Genomic DNA, 17210 nt, shown 5'->3' with positions numbered 1-17210 from the left:
TAGTGAATTGCTCAGAATTAGAGAGGAATGTATAGAGCTGGCCCAAATCCTAAATAAATTAATGGAAGCTCTCCCAGTGAAACTCAATCAAACTTCAATATGATGCCAAACTTTGAGGATGATGCTTTAATAAAAAATAAATGCTGGATTCATTTATTTGCCATCAAAGAACTGAAGACCCACTAATTATGGGATATACTGTTACATACTGTAAAATTAGTACTGTAAAATTAGTCAAGTGGTTTATAGGTAAATCATTTCCGCAGTTGTTGTTATTACGTCATACTTTCGGGTCACGGGACAATGCCCGCTTTCCCAGATGAAGTATGCGCTCTAAGTCCTCGTGGTGGCGTAGTGACTCGCCTCAATCCGGGTGGTGGATTTCACTAGTCATTGTTTTACTTCCTGGTTTCCACAAGACTGCATTTTATTCACTTTCACAAAAGTCTATTTATGTCTTTATAAACATTTTCAAACTATTACTCACACACTGCTATGTTATGATATAGGAACACTTTTACTATAAAGCCTCATTTAATACAATACATTTTAACGCTTGTATTACAGACTCAACTACATTTACACACATATTTACTCCAAAGTGATTCGCTTAGTACATCTGATAGAGTGTTGGACTTAGGAGTCAGAAGTTTGTGGTTCTAGCCTAGCCAAGCACACAATCTGAATCGTTAGACTAGAGTGTCATAGAAGTGTCACGAAATAAGGTGATTGCTTCAGAAAATGTGCTTTTCATTTCTCATTTTGTTTTTGGACACTAATGGTTAGGGTTAGGTAAAAGTTTTAGCTTATGGAACGTATGTTTTACTCATCTGATTACAACACAATTTTACATGCTTTTCACGCCCCCTGCTGGACATATCACAGGGGAACTGCAGCGAAACATGTAACGAAGCATGTCATTTCATTTTCTAAAATGTTGCCTCGGCCACGTAATGTTCATGACACCAGGCTGAGTATCACACAGTAGACGGATGATGTGAACTCCACTGCCTTCACTCTCATTGGTAGTCACAACTGAATTTTGTTTGTTGTTTAAAGTTAAACTTTTCTCAACTTTTCTTTTTCTTTGTCTTGTTGCCCACCACTCCAACATCTTGCTGCCAGCGGTTGCTGTCGCTCGTGTTGCCAGAAGTCATTGAAAATTAATGAGATCCTGTCTCTTTGGCGCTGCGCATCGCTGTCGGTGTGAATAGGGCTTAACTCGGCAGAATGGGGTTGATTTCAGGGTACATTAACTTTCAGAAGCAACATGTCGATTTGGCCACAGGTAACAATGCTAAATGGTTTGCACTTATATAGCGCCTTTTTAACCTTATTCTGGATTCAAAGCGCTTTGCACTGCGTCTCATTCACCCATTCACACACACATTAACACACCAATGACGGCAGAGCCGCCATGCAAGGCAGTAGCCTGCCATTGGGAGCAACTTGGGGTTCAGTGTCTTGCCCAAGGACACTTCGTCATATTGAGTCATGTGGGCTGGGAATCGAACCCCCAACCTTGCGATTAGACCCGCTCTACCACCTGAGCCACAGCTTGCCTTGCATGAACGTCTTGGAATAATACCGTATGACAAAATATCAAACAAGGAACATTTATTTTTATGAAATATAGCACAAATATGTTTCAAGCAAGAGTTTGATAGGTTTCAAAATAGGCCATAGAACAAGAGATATTGTTCAAAAGTATGAATGTTATAAACAAAAGGTACAACAAAGTATAGGGATATTTTGGTTGTCTAACTTTGTGGAACACTACTGTGTGAACTTGACATACATCCACCAAAAATTACACCAGCTGGTTTGAAGTTACTGCAAAAATGTCTATGAAATATAAACACCTAGTTTAATTTGTTTGCTGATGCCACTTGGTTTGACATTTTAGCTCTAATTCAATCACATTCAGACATTTTAAAATGTGACTAACAGTAAGTGTCCAAATATTATAGAGCCACTGTACATGTGCCTATTTTCTGTCTGTCTGTGTGCATGCGCTGTATGAATGTATGCGTGTGTGTTTAATGTGTAGTAGATCTACACAGTGTGTGTAGTGACAGGTGGTGAAGCACCTCGGTAAGATTAATAGCCAGATTTTCTATTCAATCGGATCTTCCTTCAGTGCAGGGGGGTATGGTAAAAATACTCTGACCGACTAATCTGTGTGTGTGTGTGTGTGTGTGTGTGTGTGTGTGTGGTGTGTGTGTGTGTGTGTGTGTGTGTGTGTGTGTGAGTGAGCAAATGCCTGCTCCATTGTAACACTGCTATATTTAAAGGGATAGTTCACCCAAAAATGTACATTCTGTCATGATTTATACACTTTCATGTTGTTCCAAACCTGTATAACTTTCTTTCTTCCTTGGAACACAAAAGAAGATGTCAGGCAGAAAGTTTGCCTCAGTCAACGTTCACTTTCAATGTATGGAAAAAAAGATGCAATGTAAGTATATGGGTTTGGAACGACATGAGTGTGAGTAATTTAATTTTCAAACAGAATATTCATTGTTTTGGGTGAGCTATTCCTTTGATGTGTTCCATAGTTAATGATGTAATTCCAAAGAATGAATTGAACGTTATTGAACTGTTCCGTGAATACCTCGTATTTGTCACCTCAACTTAATTGCTAAGTATCCATGGCAACAAATGCAGCACAGATAGCTGCATTTATTTGCACATTGTGTGCTTGTGTCAGCAGTGCTTTCTGACTGGTTTAGCAGAGTAAAGGTGCTGAAAATGCTGTGATTGCATTGGTTGACAAGTGAGAAGATCTAGGAAACAGCAGATGGTGAAACACTGCAGTTGGCTGACCCATAGAAAACACACACACACACACACACACACACACACACACACACACACACACACACGGATGTAGTAACACTAAACCACTTTGTAGTTTTTGATTTCTGTGGTTTCATGTGACTTAGAAATATTTTTTAATTTCACTGATCACATTTATTATGTTAAATGTGACACCGTTGTCTTTAACAGCATGCACCTTTGAAATCATTTTTTGTTTGTTTGTTTGTTTGTTTTTTGCAGTTATTGGTGCTTGCTTTAGCATTTCTTTGCTTGTTTTACTTTTTTTTACTTAAAGGGTTAGTTCACCAAAAAATGAAAATTCTCTCATCATTTACTCATTTACTGTATGACTTTCTTTCTTCTGCACAATACAAACAAATATTTTTCAAAGACTATCTGAGCTCTGTTGGGCCATGCAATGCAAGTAAATGGGTGGCAACATTTTTACACTCCTAAAAGCACATAAAGGCAGCATAAAAGTAATCCATATGACTCCAGTGTTTTAATCCATATCTTCAGAAGAGATATGATAGGTGGGGGTGAGAAACAGATCAATATTTAAATCTTTTTTTGCTAGAAATTCTTCCATCTGTCCAGTAGGGGGTGAAATGCATGAAGAATGTGAATCACCAAAAACACAAGAAGAAGAATGTAGAAGTGAAAGTTAAAGTGGAGATTGACTGGGCAGGGAGGAGAATTTATAGTAAAAAAGGAAATAAACATTGATCTGTTTCTCACCACACCTATCATATCTCTTCTGAAGATATGGATTAAAACACTGGAGTCGTATGGATTACTTTTATGCTGCCTTTATGTGATTTTTGGAGCTTCAAAATTTTGGCACCCATTCACTTGCATTGTCTGAACATACATAGCTGAAAAATTCTTCTTTGTGAAAAATGTGTTTGTGTTCTGCAGATGAAAGAAAGTCATACACATGTGGATGGCATGAGGGAGAGTATTTGGGTGAACTATTCCTACAAAGGAACTAATTCCTTTACGATTGAATAATATAAACTAGCTACATTTAAAAAAAATAATTTGATCCACTTTAGTTTCAATGGATTGGCGTTTTGTTATGGCCTGGTATGTTATTTGCAGTAAACAATACAACACTGTTTGGGTTATTTTTATTCATTGTGCACTCTTTTGAATGACGAGTTTAGTTCAAGAAATGTCAACCTATTCTTTTCCGAATTTATAGTGACTCTGTATGGACTTAGGAGATGTAAGATGAAATATCTGGTGATCTCTGATGTCCTGCAGCTTTTTTCCCCCAACTGAAATAATGTCTTTAACATTCAAATATAATTAGAATTTTGGTAATGTTTTAAGTGAAAAATGTAAATGTACTTTCTCAGCCCTGTTGACAGCCCTAGTGTACTGAGGCCCTTGGTGGGACATTGTGGCCACTCACCACTCACATTTTCTTCAGAAAATCTACCTATCTAGTTTGTTTTCAGACTGAACTCACAGTGAAATCAGAAACAGTAGGTTGAATTTTCATTGGCTAAAATCGGTCTGTGCTTACCGAAATTCAAATCACTGCCCCCAGTGGCCAAAGCAGTAACTGTTGTTGGGCAAATGGGCACAAGTTTTCCATTTTCTGGGTTTTCATTATTAGTATTGTGATTAGTATGTGAAGATTCTTTTTTATTTTTATTTTTATCGTATACATTGTTACGCATAGTACTTCACTGGGCAGCAAATGTAGCAAAATAATGATGTTTCTTATGGAATAAAAAGTTGTCTCCCTCCAGGGGCTGTAATGGGGCTCAGAGATCATAATGGAAACATTTGTACTAACATTATAATAATTTAAATCTTTTCATTCCATTAATTGGTTCCTGACATACAAATGGAAATCCACCCCAGCAATCTCTATAAAATGACTGTTTTTATTTAATGCCTTATTTAGTAATCACAGATGACTGTGATTGGTCCATTCTGACCATCGGTGAGAAAAGTAACACATACAACATTGAACGCTGTGCTACTTCAGCTGCGGTCGAAAGAATATTTACCACCTAAATATTGACACTGAGAATCATTAAGGGCCATTGATTTGAGAATATACAGTTGCAATTTAAAATAGTAGAATTATTATTTACATTTACAATTATTATTTGATTGCCAGTCCATTTTTAGGAACTGTTTTAAGCATATTTCTATTCTTCCTGCTTATTTTATTTCTTTGATGTATAGTATATGTACATAACTCACTTTCTCCTTTTCTTCCTCTCAGTTCTTTGCCATCTTTGCATTCTCCACCTGTGGCGGTTACTCTGGAGTGTTTCGTCTGAGTGTGGAGTGTAAGAACCGCTCAGAGAGTGACCTAAACATTGAGGTTGAGTTCGGCTATCCATTCAGGTCAGTGTTCATGTCATCCCCGTCCAATCAGGTGACAGCACAGCAGACACAAGACACAATCTTAAATTGCCATCTTTGATTCACCCAGTTCACACATGGTGCTTTAGGCCAGAGGAACGGTATGTTTTTTCACTAAATAAGAAAAAGGTATACAGCGTAGGCCATGACTCTTAAAAACAAAAACAGAAAAGTCTGATTCCTGGTTCTTTAGAGCCTCATATGTCCTCTGTGACACCACGAATGACACCTGGAACTAACAGGATAATGTAGCATCAAAAACTTTTTTAATCTCCAAAGAACTTTTTTAAACCTATAGAGACTTCGATTAAATGATTAGTGCTGTTACAGTAGATATATGTATATATATATAATGCCATCCCAGATGTGTATGACTTTCTTTCTTCTGCAGAACACTATTGAAGATTTTTCAAGTCAAGTTAATTTTATTTGTAAAGTGCTTTTCATAACACATATCGTTTCAATGCACCGAAGATACAACTGTAATGTCTATAATGTCGACGAATCATCATTGTGTAACTAGATAAAATATGATTTCGAATTGTGTTTAAAAATAAACAATTTCATTGTATTTATAACCACAGTGAGTAAGCCGAAGGCGACTGTGGCAAGGAACACAAAACTCCATAAGATGTCGGTTAATGGGAGAAAAATAACCTTTTAAGAAACCAGGCTCACTGTGGGGGCCAGTTCCCCTCTGGCTAACATCATGAATATAATGCCAATATTACTTATGTATAGTGCAAGTCATGGTTTAAGATTTGTAGAAGAATATTTCAGCTCTGTTTTATGCAAGTGAATGGTGACCAGAACTTTGAAGCTCCAAAAAGCACAAAAATGCAGCACAAAATTAATTAATATGATTCCAGTGTTTTAATCCATGTCTTCAGAAGCGATATGATAGGTGTTGGTGAGAAACAGATCAATATTTAAGTCCTTTTTTACTCTAAATCTCCTCTTCCACTTTCCACATTCTTCTTCTTTTTGGCTATTCCCATTATTCTTGTATATTGTCACCTACTGGTCGGGGCTGGTTTAAGGTGGAGATTTATAATAAAAAAGAATTTAAATATTGATCATATTGCTTCTGAAGAGATAGACTAAACCACTGGAGTCGTATGGATTACTTTTATGCTGACTGTATGTGCTTTTTGGAGCTTCAAAGTTCTGTTTACCATTCACTTGCATTGTATGAACCTACAGAGCTGAGAAAGTCTTAAAATATTTCTTTATGTTCTGCAGAAAATAGAAAGTCATACTCATCTGGGGTGGCATGAGGGTGAGTAAATGATGAGAGAATTTTCATTTTTGGGTGAACTATCCCTTTAAAAGGAACACATTTTCAATTTGATGTTGATGAAGGAGAATGTAAGCCTTACCAATGGGGCTGTGGGGGAACACACTGATATAGCCAATTCATGAACTCTATACTGTGAAAATGTTCTTGATAACACTGAGGAACACTCTTTCTCTACAGACTGCACCAGGTGTGGTTTGATGTTCCTACGTGTAAAGGGCCGGAGCCAGAGCGTCTGTTTCTAGTGGGAGACAACTCTTCCTCTGCTGAATTCTTTGTCACCATTGGTGTCTTTTCCTTTCTTTACTCAATGGCCGCCATCTCAGTGTACATCTTCCTCCTTGAGAAATACCGTGAGGGAAACAAAGGCGCTCAGGCTGTGAGTCTTCTTCGGGAAAACTGTTTAAAAACAATTTTTTATGCAATTTGGTGCTGCAGAAATTAAACACTTTAAACTGTTTCCCCAATCTTAAAGATGTGGTTACAGCCTTGCAATGGCTGATGAAAAATATTAAGTCTTTTTATAATATTAAAATATTATAAAAAGTTATTTTGCATTACACATTAAACATACTGTATCATATAATGTGACTACGTTTAGGATCAGTATTGTTCATTCTTTCAGTAGTAAGTCACAAATGACACTGTTTCCTGATGAATACCCTTAACAAAACCTGCCAGCTGAAATGGATGTGTGTTGTTTTGTTGTTCCACAGGATTTTGTGGTGACCGCTATCTTTACCTTTATGTGGTTGGTGAGTTCAGCAGCGTGGGCCAAAGGTCTCTCAGATGTTAAGAGGGCAACCGACCCTGATGATGTCATCAACCTCATTGCTGCGTGTGATCATGAGGATAATCGCTGCAAAGAAATCCACGAGCCTGTAGTGTCTGGACTAAACACATCTGTGGTGTGTACAGTCAATATAATAAATACTGTTATTATACACATATTAAATATATATATATATATATATATAAACCGCTTGAGGGGTGACATGATGTTCTGGGTACACGTGCGGATATGCTGTTGTCAGCGCTCTTAATATATAGGACTATATAGGACCCATGAGTCAGGGGCTGTTCACACCGAATGCGTTTTTGCATGCATCTGCTCTGTTCTTCCATAGTTTTCCTATGTAAACACGTGCTTGACTGCTGCTCCGTGTCTCGCTGTTTCTTCAGTGTCACACACAGGACCGGCACATTTTTTGCCAATTTTGTCAAGTTGAAAAGAACACCTGCGTTCTGTTTCATCCGTTGTGCTGTGTTTAGATTGTTTTTTGCGCAGGTGTCACAAAGATGTAATGTTCTGAACTAGTTCGGGTTGCAAAGAGGTGACTGTTACAATGTTTAACATTATTTCAGATTGTTCTGCACCAAGCAAAGATTCAGCATTTGATAAACAGCAATGTTTTTCTTTCTGCTATACTGTGCTGAGGGGCTGCCATGCCTTGTATGTTTACTTATACTGTCAAAAATTTTGCCTATGATGCTTACATAAAATGCAACCTTTTGCAACGATGAACAAAACACTAGAATTTAAGCTCCAGGTGAAAGTGAAGTAAATAAGATATAATAAGAATATTTTACTACTGTATACAATAAATCCTCAAAGTAATAATAATTATACTGTATCATACTGTATTGTAATTAAAAACTGGACAGCAATGAATAATTGTTGGGTTCTAATAATAATAATAAATAACAACTGAATTCCAAAATGTTATTGAGGTTAGTAGTAAGTTTTGCACACCCCGTTCAATAAAAGAAAAGTGTTTTGTAAAAATATATGTAGGTAAATATAGCTTTTTTTATCGCTGTATCGTAGGAAAAACTGGAAAACATTAATTACCTTGAACTAGTACTTAAGTTAATAATTTTTTTTTTCATGTACTTGACTACAACGGCTGAATTTTAAATTATATTATGTCATTTTTTAAGCAAAATGTTCTAAATGGGGCCCCTGGTTGATCGGTTGCTTGGGGCCTTAGAAATCGTAAACCCGCCCTTGTATATTTGTTAACTTGGAAGGACAATTCACCCAAATATTAAAATGATGTCATCATTTACTCTCCCTCACGTTCCGAACCAGAATGACTTTCTTTCTGTTGGACAAAAGGACATATGTGGACAAAAGGACACATAGCTCAGAGAATGTCTGAGCTGCTCTTTTCCATACAATTCAATCATATAGTGACCACAGGCTGTCATGCTCTAAAAAGGATAAAAAGCACCATAAGAGTAGTCCAGACGACTCGTGTGCTATTGTCAAGGGAGTATTTAAACTTGGTCGCTTGCACACAAAAAAAATATTTTTACTGGTCAGATTGCTATCCGATTGAATGAGCGCATTCCATTTACACTTCCAAACTCGGATATAAATCTGATTTGATTTTCTCCCCAATTTGAAAGGCTCAATTCCGAAGTCCTCATGGTGGTGTAGTGACTTGCCTCAATCCGGGTGGCGGAGGACGAAATCTCAATTGCCTCCGCATCTGAGACGTCAATCTGCGCATCTTATCACATGGCTCGTTGAGCGCGTTACCGTGGAGACAAAGCCCGTGTGGAGGCTTTATGCTATTCTCTGCGGCATCCACACACAGCTCACCACACGCCTCACCGAGAGCAAGAAATTTAATTCCTCTTCACCTCTGTGATTATGCTAATGCCATGCAGCAATTAAAAGATGAGATTTATTATTTGATTATTTACAAGTGCTATTCATACAAATCATACAAACACTTTGTGTGAGGAACAGACCCTAATTAAAAAAAGTCTCAGTTGTAGCTCATTTGCTTTTGTGCACATTTGCCCTTGGCTCATCAAAACACGTCGCACCATGATTGACATATACTGTACATGTGCAAATGCATTTTAAGAGCTACAGCTGAGAACAAGATTATCCGTGAATAACAACTTAACTTTTGGTCTGTTTCTCTAAAATGTATGCTTTTATGTTCCCCGGAAGAATGGAATGGAAGTCATATGGGTTTGGAACAACGTGAGTGAGTGAATGATGACACAAATATAATTTTTTAGTTAACTGGTCATGTTTAGTATTTTTTTTTATCAGATTTTTGATACACAAAGATGATCAAATAAGTGCATATGTGTAAGTAACCTGACAGCTAATTTCTTTTGTTCCTGCAGGCTTTTGGGTTCTGTAATATGGTGCTGTGGGCTGGGAACATGTGGTTTGTCTTCAAGGAAACAGGTTGGCTCGCAGCCTTCTCTGGCACTTATGCGCCATCTGGAGAGAAGCAGCCAGCACCAGACTCCTTCGGCCAAGGTGGGCACAGTCAACTGCCAAACAAACAAGTCACAGGCCTTCTTATGTTCTCCATTAAGAAATCCATATCAGGAGTTTCATAGTTGTTTATAAACACTAATATTCAGGTTAAAGAATTAACTACCATGATCTGTAAATACTTGACAATTTATATTATATATAATTGATTTTATTTTTATTTTTTTGCATGACAGAAATGAGAAAAAACATTATTTTTTCAATAGAGCATAAGAGTCACGTTACAGAAGTAAAAATCCTATAAATCTTTTCCATAGTGAAATTAATTTCAAAGATAACTTATAAACCTTTTAAAAACAGACTTACAGTGAGCTCCAAGGTTGTTAATCGATGGTATATGCTTCTTTTGAAGCCAACAGTCCAAGTTGTTTCAACTTTCAAAAAATCATAAACTACACTACCCATGATCCAGCAAAGAAAGTTCCACCAACCAGGGTGTGGCAGGGTCTGGCAGGGTGTGGCAGGGCGAAGGGCGGGGCCGGGTCGTGATCATACACACCCGGTCCTGTATTACGGGACCGGGTGTGTATGATCACGACCCGGCCCCGCCCTCCGTCCTGCCACACAGGGCCTGGGTAGCTTAGCTAGTATTGATGGTGACTACCACCCCTGGAGTCACGAGTTCAAATCCAGGATGTGCTGAGTGACTCCAGCCAGGTCTCCTAAGCAACCAAATTGGCTCGTTTGCTAGCGGTAGAGTCACATGGGGTAACTGCCTCGTGGTCGCTATAATGTGGTTCTCGCTCTCGGTGGAGTGCATGGTAGGCTGTGCGTGGATGCCGCGGAGAATAGCTTGAGTCTCCACACGCTCTAGGTCTCCGCGATAACGCGCTCAATGAGCCACGTGATAAGATGCGCAGATTGGTGGTCTCTGATGGAGGCTACTGAGATTCGTCCTCCCGGATTGAGGCGAGTTACTACGCCACCACAAAGACCTAGAGACTTAAAGATGTATTATTCCAAATTGGGGAGAAAAGGGGAGGAAAGAAAATGTAAATAGCGTCTTTAGCCAATGTTCAGGCATATACTGTAAGTACATGTATACAAAACAAGAAAGCCAAACAATAAAACAACAAACACAATATACTTATGTTACGAATGAGGCAGCGAGGAGAGAGGATCTAAATGCAGGTTTCTTTATTTAGCAAAATCAAAACAAACACAAAGGAAAAACCCTCGATGGGGAAACAAACATAAACTAAGAACTCAGGCAGGGAAACACAGATCAGGCTTGACAACATTCAACGAACCACAAGGAGTGAACAAAAAGCAGGGCTTAAATAACCAGGGAGTGATGACTCAATTAGACACAGGTGAGAACAATGAACAAAATGGCAGTGGTGATGGCAGGTGGATTCTGGGAAGTGTAGTACATTTAACAATGACAAGTGAAACCCAGGGCAGACAACAAGGGAATCGTGACATAGCCCCCCCCTCAAAGAAGCGGCTTCCAGACACTCCTCAGAGAAAAAATAAATGAAAAAAAAAATCATCCAAGGAGTGAGGGGGAGCAAACAGACAGACCAGAGGAGCACAAGGGGCAAACAGACAGACCAAGGGAGCACAAGGGGCAGACAGGAAGTCCAAGGGGGCACAAAGGGCAGGCAGGAAGTCCGAGAGCTGGCCACCGGGCAAGGATAGGTTCAGGAGGCCTGGGAGCTGGCCACAGGGCAAGGACAGGTTTGGGGGACCTGGGAGGAGGCCACTGGACAGGGACTGGGTCAGGGGGCCTGGGAAGAGGCCACAGGACAGGGACTGGGTCCGGAGGCCTGGGAAGAGGCCACAGGACAGGGACTGGGTCAGGAGGCCTGGGAAGAGGCCACAGGACGGGAACAGGGTCAGGAGGCCTGGGAGGAGGCCACAGGACGGGAACAGGGTCAGGAGGCCTGGGAGGAGGCCACAGGACGGGAACAGGGTCAGGAGGCCTGGGAGGAGGCCACCGGACAGGGACCGGGTCAGGAGGCCTGGGAGGAGGCCACCGGACAGGGACCGGGTCAGGAGGCCTGGGAGGAGGCCACAGGACAGGGACTGGGTCAGGAGGCCTGGGAAGAGGCCACAGGACGGGAACAGGGTCAGAAGGCCTAACCGTGGGAGGCGGAGCCGTTGCAGCCGGAGGCGTGGAAGGAGGCGCCGTAGGAGGCTCTAGAGGCGGAGACCTGGAAGGCTCTGGAGGCGGAGCCGATGGAGGTGGCACCGTAGGAGGCTCTAGAGGCGGAGCCAATGGAGGTGGCGCTGTAGGAGGCTCTAGAGGCTGAGCCGATGGAGGTGGCGCCGTAGGAGGCTCTAGAGGCGGAGGTCTGGAAGGTTCTGGAGGTGGAGCCGAGGGATGTGGCGCCGTAGGACACTCCAGAAGCGAAGCCCTGGAAGGCTTGAGAGGCAGAGCTCTGGAAAGTGCGGGAGGCGGAGCTCTGGAGAGTTCGGGAGGCGGAGCTCTAGGAAGCTCGGGAGGCATTGGCTCTTGGACGGTCATGGTTGCTTGCTAGCGCTGGCTCAGGGACGGTCGAGGCTACAAGCACTGGCTCAGGGACGTCTGAGGCCTGAGGCGCTGGCTCACTGACGTCTGAGGCTACAGAATCTGGCTCACTGACGTCTGAGGCTACAGGCTCGCTGACCGTAGAGGGCGTCGGCTCTGGCTCGCTGAACGTGGAAGGCGACGGCTCTGGCTTGCTGACCGTGGAAGGCGTGGGCACAGGCTCGCTGACCATGGAAGGCGCCGTAGGACGCTCCAGAAGCGAAGCCCTGGAAGGCTCGAGAGGCCGAGCTCTGGAAAGCTCGGGAGGCGGAGCTCTGGAAAGCTCGGGAGGCGGAGCTCTGGAAAGCTCGGGAGGCGGAGCTCTGGAAAGCTTGGGAGGCGGAGCTCTGGAGAGTTCGGGAGGCGGAGCTTTGGAAAGCTCGGGAGGCTCGGAAGGCGGAGCTCTGGAAAGCTCGGGAGGCTCGGAAGGCGGAGCTCTGGAAAGCTCGGGAGGCGGAGCTCTGGGAAGCTCGGGAGGCGGAGCTCTGGGAAGCTCGGGAGGCGGAGCTCTGGGAAGCTCGGGAGGCGGAGCTCTGGGAAGCTCGGGAGGCTCAGAAGGCGGAGCTCTGGAATGCTCGGAAGGCGGAGCTCTAGGAAGCTCGGGAGGCATTGGCTCTTGGACGGTCATGGTTGCTGGCGCTGGCTCAGGGACAGTCGAGGCTACAAGCGCTGGCTCACTGACGTCTGAGGCTACAGAATCTGGCTCACTGACGTCTGAGGCTACAGGCTCGCTGACCGTGGAAGGCGACGGCTCTGGCTCGCTGACTGTGGAAGGCGTGGGCACAGGCTCGCTGACCGTGGAAGGCGCTGGCTCTGGTTCGCTGACCGTGGAAGGCGTGGAAAGCCCAGAGGCGGAAGCCGGGATCAGGAGAGGTGGCTCCCCGGCAGCGAATTCCTCCAAGATGAGTCCCACATACTCCCGCCAGGTGTAGTCTCCGGTCTCCGGTAACTCCCACCATCGATGTTTTGGTAAGCCGAACCGGTACGCTACCTTCAGGACCTCGTCGTTCCAGCCGGAGTAACTGGCCACGCTGGAGAAAAAGTGGGTGAACTCCCGCACTGATAAGTCCGCCTCTGTCAGCTCTCTGAGGAACGCTGCTAGCTCCATTGTCGGTGGTTCGTTCTGTTACGAATGAGGCAGCGAGGAGAGAGGATCCAAATGCAGGTTTCTTTATTTAGCAAAATCAAAACAAACACAAAGGAAAAACCCTCGATGGGGAAACAAACATAAACTAAGAACTCAGGCAGGGAAACACAGATCAGGCTTGACAACATTCAACGAACCACAAGGAGTGAACAAAAAGCAGGGCTTAAATAACCAGGGAGTGATGACTGAATTAGACACAGGTGAGAACAGTGAACAAAATGGCAGTGGTGATGGCAGGTGGATTCTGGGAAGTGTAGTACATTTAACAATGACAAGTGAAACCCAGGGCAGACAACAAGGGAATCGTGACAACTTACAATGGGGCCCGAGTCAACAGTTTAGTCCAGACTGATGGTGTGGTATTGATCACCAGGAGTGGTGATCCACCAGACAGCCCGAACACAATGAGTGCAAGTTAAAAGAGAAAATGTCCAAACAAGAGGTCCCTGCTGGAATCTTGAAACCAACAGCTAATACCTGCAGCTCTCATGGCATGGATAAATGGTGCGACATCAAACGGCAAGTGCAAGCAAATGGCGGTGTTCATCCGCCAGAGAGCACGCGAGCCACAACTGCCACTACAACACGTGAAAATGAGTTTGGATTAAAACCAAGAATGTCCATTATAGGGATGTGTGTATTATGAGATGGATAAAAATACAGACTATAAGTAACAAAACAGTAGATAAAAAAACATCTTCTGTGTAACTAATTAAACAAACTTCCAGTATTCAGGATGACAGGTGTCAGTGTGACCGACGGGACAAGTGAGAGCCAGCTAAAATCTTACTGAGGGCACATTTGCTTTAGTTTAAAAACTCAAAACTATTATTTTCTCTGGCTGTCATTCAGTCTCTATCGTGCACACGCTGGGTCTCTCCCACTTGGTTTTATTTTCGACACTGGTTCAGATGACAGTGAGTGAGCGTTTTTGGGAGATGCATTTTGGAGATGCATCTTGCCTAAATCTCTCATAAACCTTAACCCTCACCTTGTTCACTGCTGGCGGGTGAAGTCTCCTTTCTCCGTACAGTAAATCAGCGCTTGTGTTAACTATGCCCTAGTATTGCGCATAATGAATAAGTGCAATCTATATTCTTTTTTTTCTTTTGGAGTAAAATCTGACCTGGATATTCTTGACAGGTTTCTTGTGATTCATTTAGGATAATTTACATTTAAAATAAATGAAATTTTAAAGCATATTGGTCCAACTGGGGAATGCCACATTTATCCATCGTCCTCTTTAATTATTTTCTTTGTACTTTGTTCTTTCAGCCTATGGACAAGAAGGTTATGGACAGGACCCGCATGCCAGCTCCCAGGGCGGGTACCAGCCTGACTATGGCCAACAGGGGGGTGGATATGAAGGTGGAGGGTACAACCAAGGAGTGTATGGTCAGGGCGAACCCACCTCATTCGCTAATGAGATGTGAGTGCAGCCACAGCGGCTGAAGCTCTGCACTGGTGAGTGAAACCAAATATGAAACATGCACTATTTTGGCTTTTTTATCTGTTTCAGCATTTTACAGCATTTAAGCAAAACACAAAACATACAGGGGGCTTCAAATGTCTGAAACCACTAACGAAATTCTTCTGTTATGCATTATTTTCTAATTTAATACAAAATGTTAATTACTACTTATATTACCAGTCAAAGCTTTTTGAACTTTTTATTGCTAATCATTTTGTTTGTGTAAACTCTTTCTACAGATTACAGCAAATTGACAGTCATGTGGTCAGCCAGCGTGGAAACTATTAGCTATGTTTTCACTTTCTTCAGTCTTTTAAAAGGGAAATTGGAGGGGGGGCACTTAACCTACAGTTATAACTGAGGGTATATGCATTGGACCCAATGCACCTAGTGTGCACCTAATTTTAATATGCTGTCCACCCATCCTATTATCATAAAGAAACACTTGAACATGCAACCAAAAAAACGAATGAAAACTATTATGTATATGTTATGTACGGGGAACAGTTTGAATGAATTAATATATAAATTATAGTAATATTAAACTGAATGTGTTTGTTTGTGTGGTGTAAATATGAAATATATTTAAACAGATCCAGTATACTGTATTGTGAATTAAACTTAACATTGCTTTTGTTTGTTTTGTTATTTGTGATTTATCTTGTAGTCCCCACATTTGTTTACTTATTTATGATTTATTGTAGTGGTGTTTTTCCCCATCTTACACTACATCGTCTTCATCGTTCAAACCCACATTAAGAGTCAACCTTAAACATCCTACCGAATGTGTGATATGTTTCCTTTTTTATGTGTGTAAAATATTCTTCGAAGGTTTGGGAGAACACAGATTAGAGAGTGTATCGAAGTGATGTGTCAATAACTGCTAACAGAAAGTATTAACAAAAGTCAGAAGTTTGAGATCAAATTGGAACCAATCCAGAGTAAGGAGAGAAACAGAGTAATACATTACCAAAGACTATATGGATCTTTTTGGCCCCTATTCCTCATAATGTGCACAAATTACGCAACAGAAACATTTTTTTCAGTGTTTTGGTTGTATATGCAAACCTTTATGAATATGGCATAATTCCAAATGCACATAAGTGTGTTAAAGGGCTAGTTCACCAAAAAAACGAGAATTCTCTCATCATTTACTCACCCTCACGCCATTCCAGATGTGTTTGAATTCTTCTGCAAACTAAGATTTTTAGAAGAATATTTCCCCTCTGTAGGTCCATACAACACAAGTGAATGGGTACCAAGGTTTTTACACTCCAAAAATCAAATGAAGTCAGCATAAAAGTAATCCATACAATTTTTATCCATAACTTCAGAAATGATATGATATGTGTGGGTGAGAAACAGATCAATATTTAAGTAAATGTTTGCAAGAAATTCTTCCCCCTGCCCATTAGGGGACGTATACATGAAGAATGTGAATCACACAAAAAAACAAGAAGAAGAATGTGAAAGTAAAAGTGGAGATTGGCTGAGCAGAGAGGAGATTTTATAGTAAAAAAGGACTTAACTATTGATGTTTCTCACCCCCACCTATCATAGCACTTCTGAAGATAAGGATTAAAACACTGTAGTCATTATGGATTACTTTTATGCTGACTTGTGTGATTTTGGAGCTTCAAAATTTTGGCACCCATTCACTTGCATTGTATAGACCAAAAGAGCTTAAAATCTTCTAAAAATCGTAATTTGTGTTCTGCTGAAGAAAGAAAGTCACACACATCTAAAATGGCAAGAGGGTGAGTAAATGACGAGAGAATTTTCATTTTTAGGTGAATTATTCCCTTGATTATAAAACGCAACATAGGAAGTAGTGAATACTTTTAAAGTCTGACATGGGTGCTTCAGTACTTGATAATCTGTTTATCTAGTTCTGTGGAACGCTACTGAGTTTCATGGGTATCATTTCTGAAAAATTATTTCCATGTGTTTTGGCTTTTTGTTTATACTAAAATTGTTGTTTTTATGCTGTCTGTCTGTTATGCTGCATTTCACATGAAAGGTCATTCTTTCTCTCCCCCACTATATTGTCTGATAATGCAAATAAAGTCAAGTTAGAGAATGGTGTGGTGATTATGTCATTAATGACCCAGTGTACATCTGTTTTATAAAGTAGGCCTACTCGCTTTAATGGAGTTCAACACATTACATTGTATTACATCTACAGTAGGTTAAGGTTAAAATGTGTTCCCTAGGATTGAAGGCTCAAATTCCCCTTTAATTATCATTGTAGCGCAAAATAGCAATAAC

At 41.3% G+C, this 17210-nt stretch overlaps 1 protein-coding gene across 1 annotated transcript in view; it reads left to right on the top strand.

Moving 5' to 3' along the window:
- LOC127630976 (synaptophysin-like) overlaps nucleotides 1-17044 on the top strand; it is a 27025-nt gene extending 9981 nt beyond the window's left edge. Inside the window, exons 3-8 of the mRNA XM_052108903.1 lie at nucleotides 5066-5190; nucleotides 6686-6884; nucleotides 7222-7413; nucleotides 9656-9794; nucleotides 14747-14935; nucleotides 15182-17044. Coding sequence (XP_051964863.1) covers nucleotides 5066-5190; nucleotides 6686-6884; nucleotides 7222-7413; nucleotides 9656-9794; nucleotides 14747-14904 — 813 coding nt within the window. The 3' untranslated portion in view covers nucleotides 14905-14935; nucleotides 15182-17044. The remainder of the gene's footprint in view (nucleotides 1-5065; nucleotides 5191-6685; nucleotides 6885-7221; nucleotides 7414-9655; nucleotides 9795-14746; nucleotides 14936-15181) is intronic.
- The last annotated feature ends 166 nt before the right edge of the window (nucleotides 17045-17210 follow it).

Source organism: Xyrauchen texanus, chromosome 37 (genome assembly GCF_025860055.1).
Source record: "Xyrauchen texanus isolate HMW12.3.18 chromosome 37, RBS_HiC_50CHRs, whole genome shotgun sequence".
Taxonomy (NCBI): domain Eukaryota; kingdom Metazoa; phylum Chordata; class Actinopteri; order Cypriniformes; family Catostomidae; genus Xyrauchen; species Xyrauchen texanus.
The sequence above is the reverse complement of the archived record's forward strand: the minus strand, read 5'-3'. Positions and strand labels throughout refer to the sequence as shown.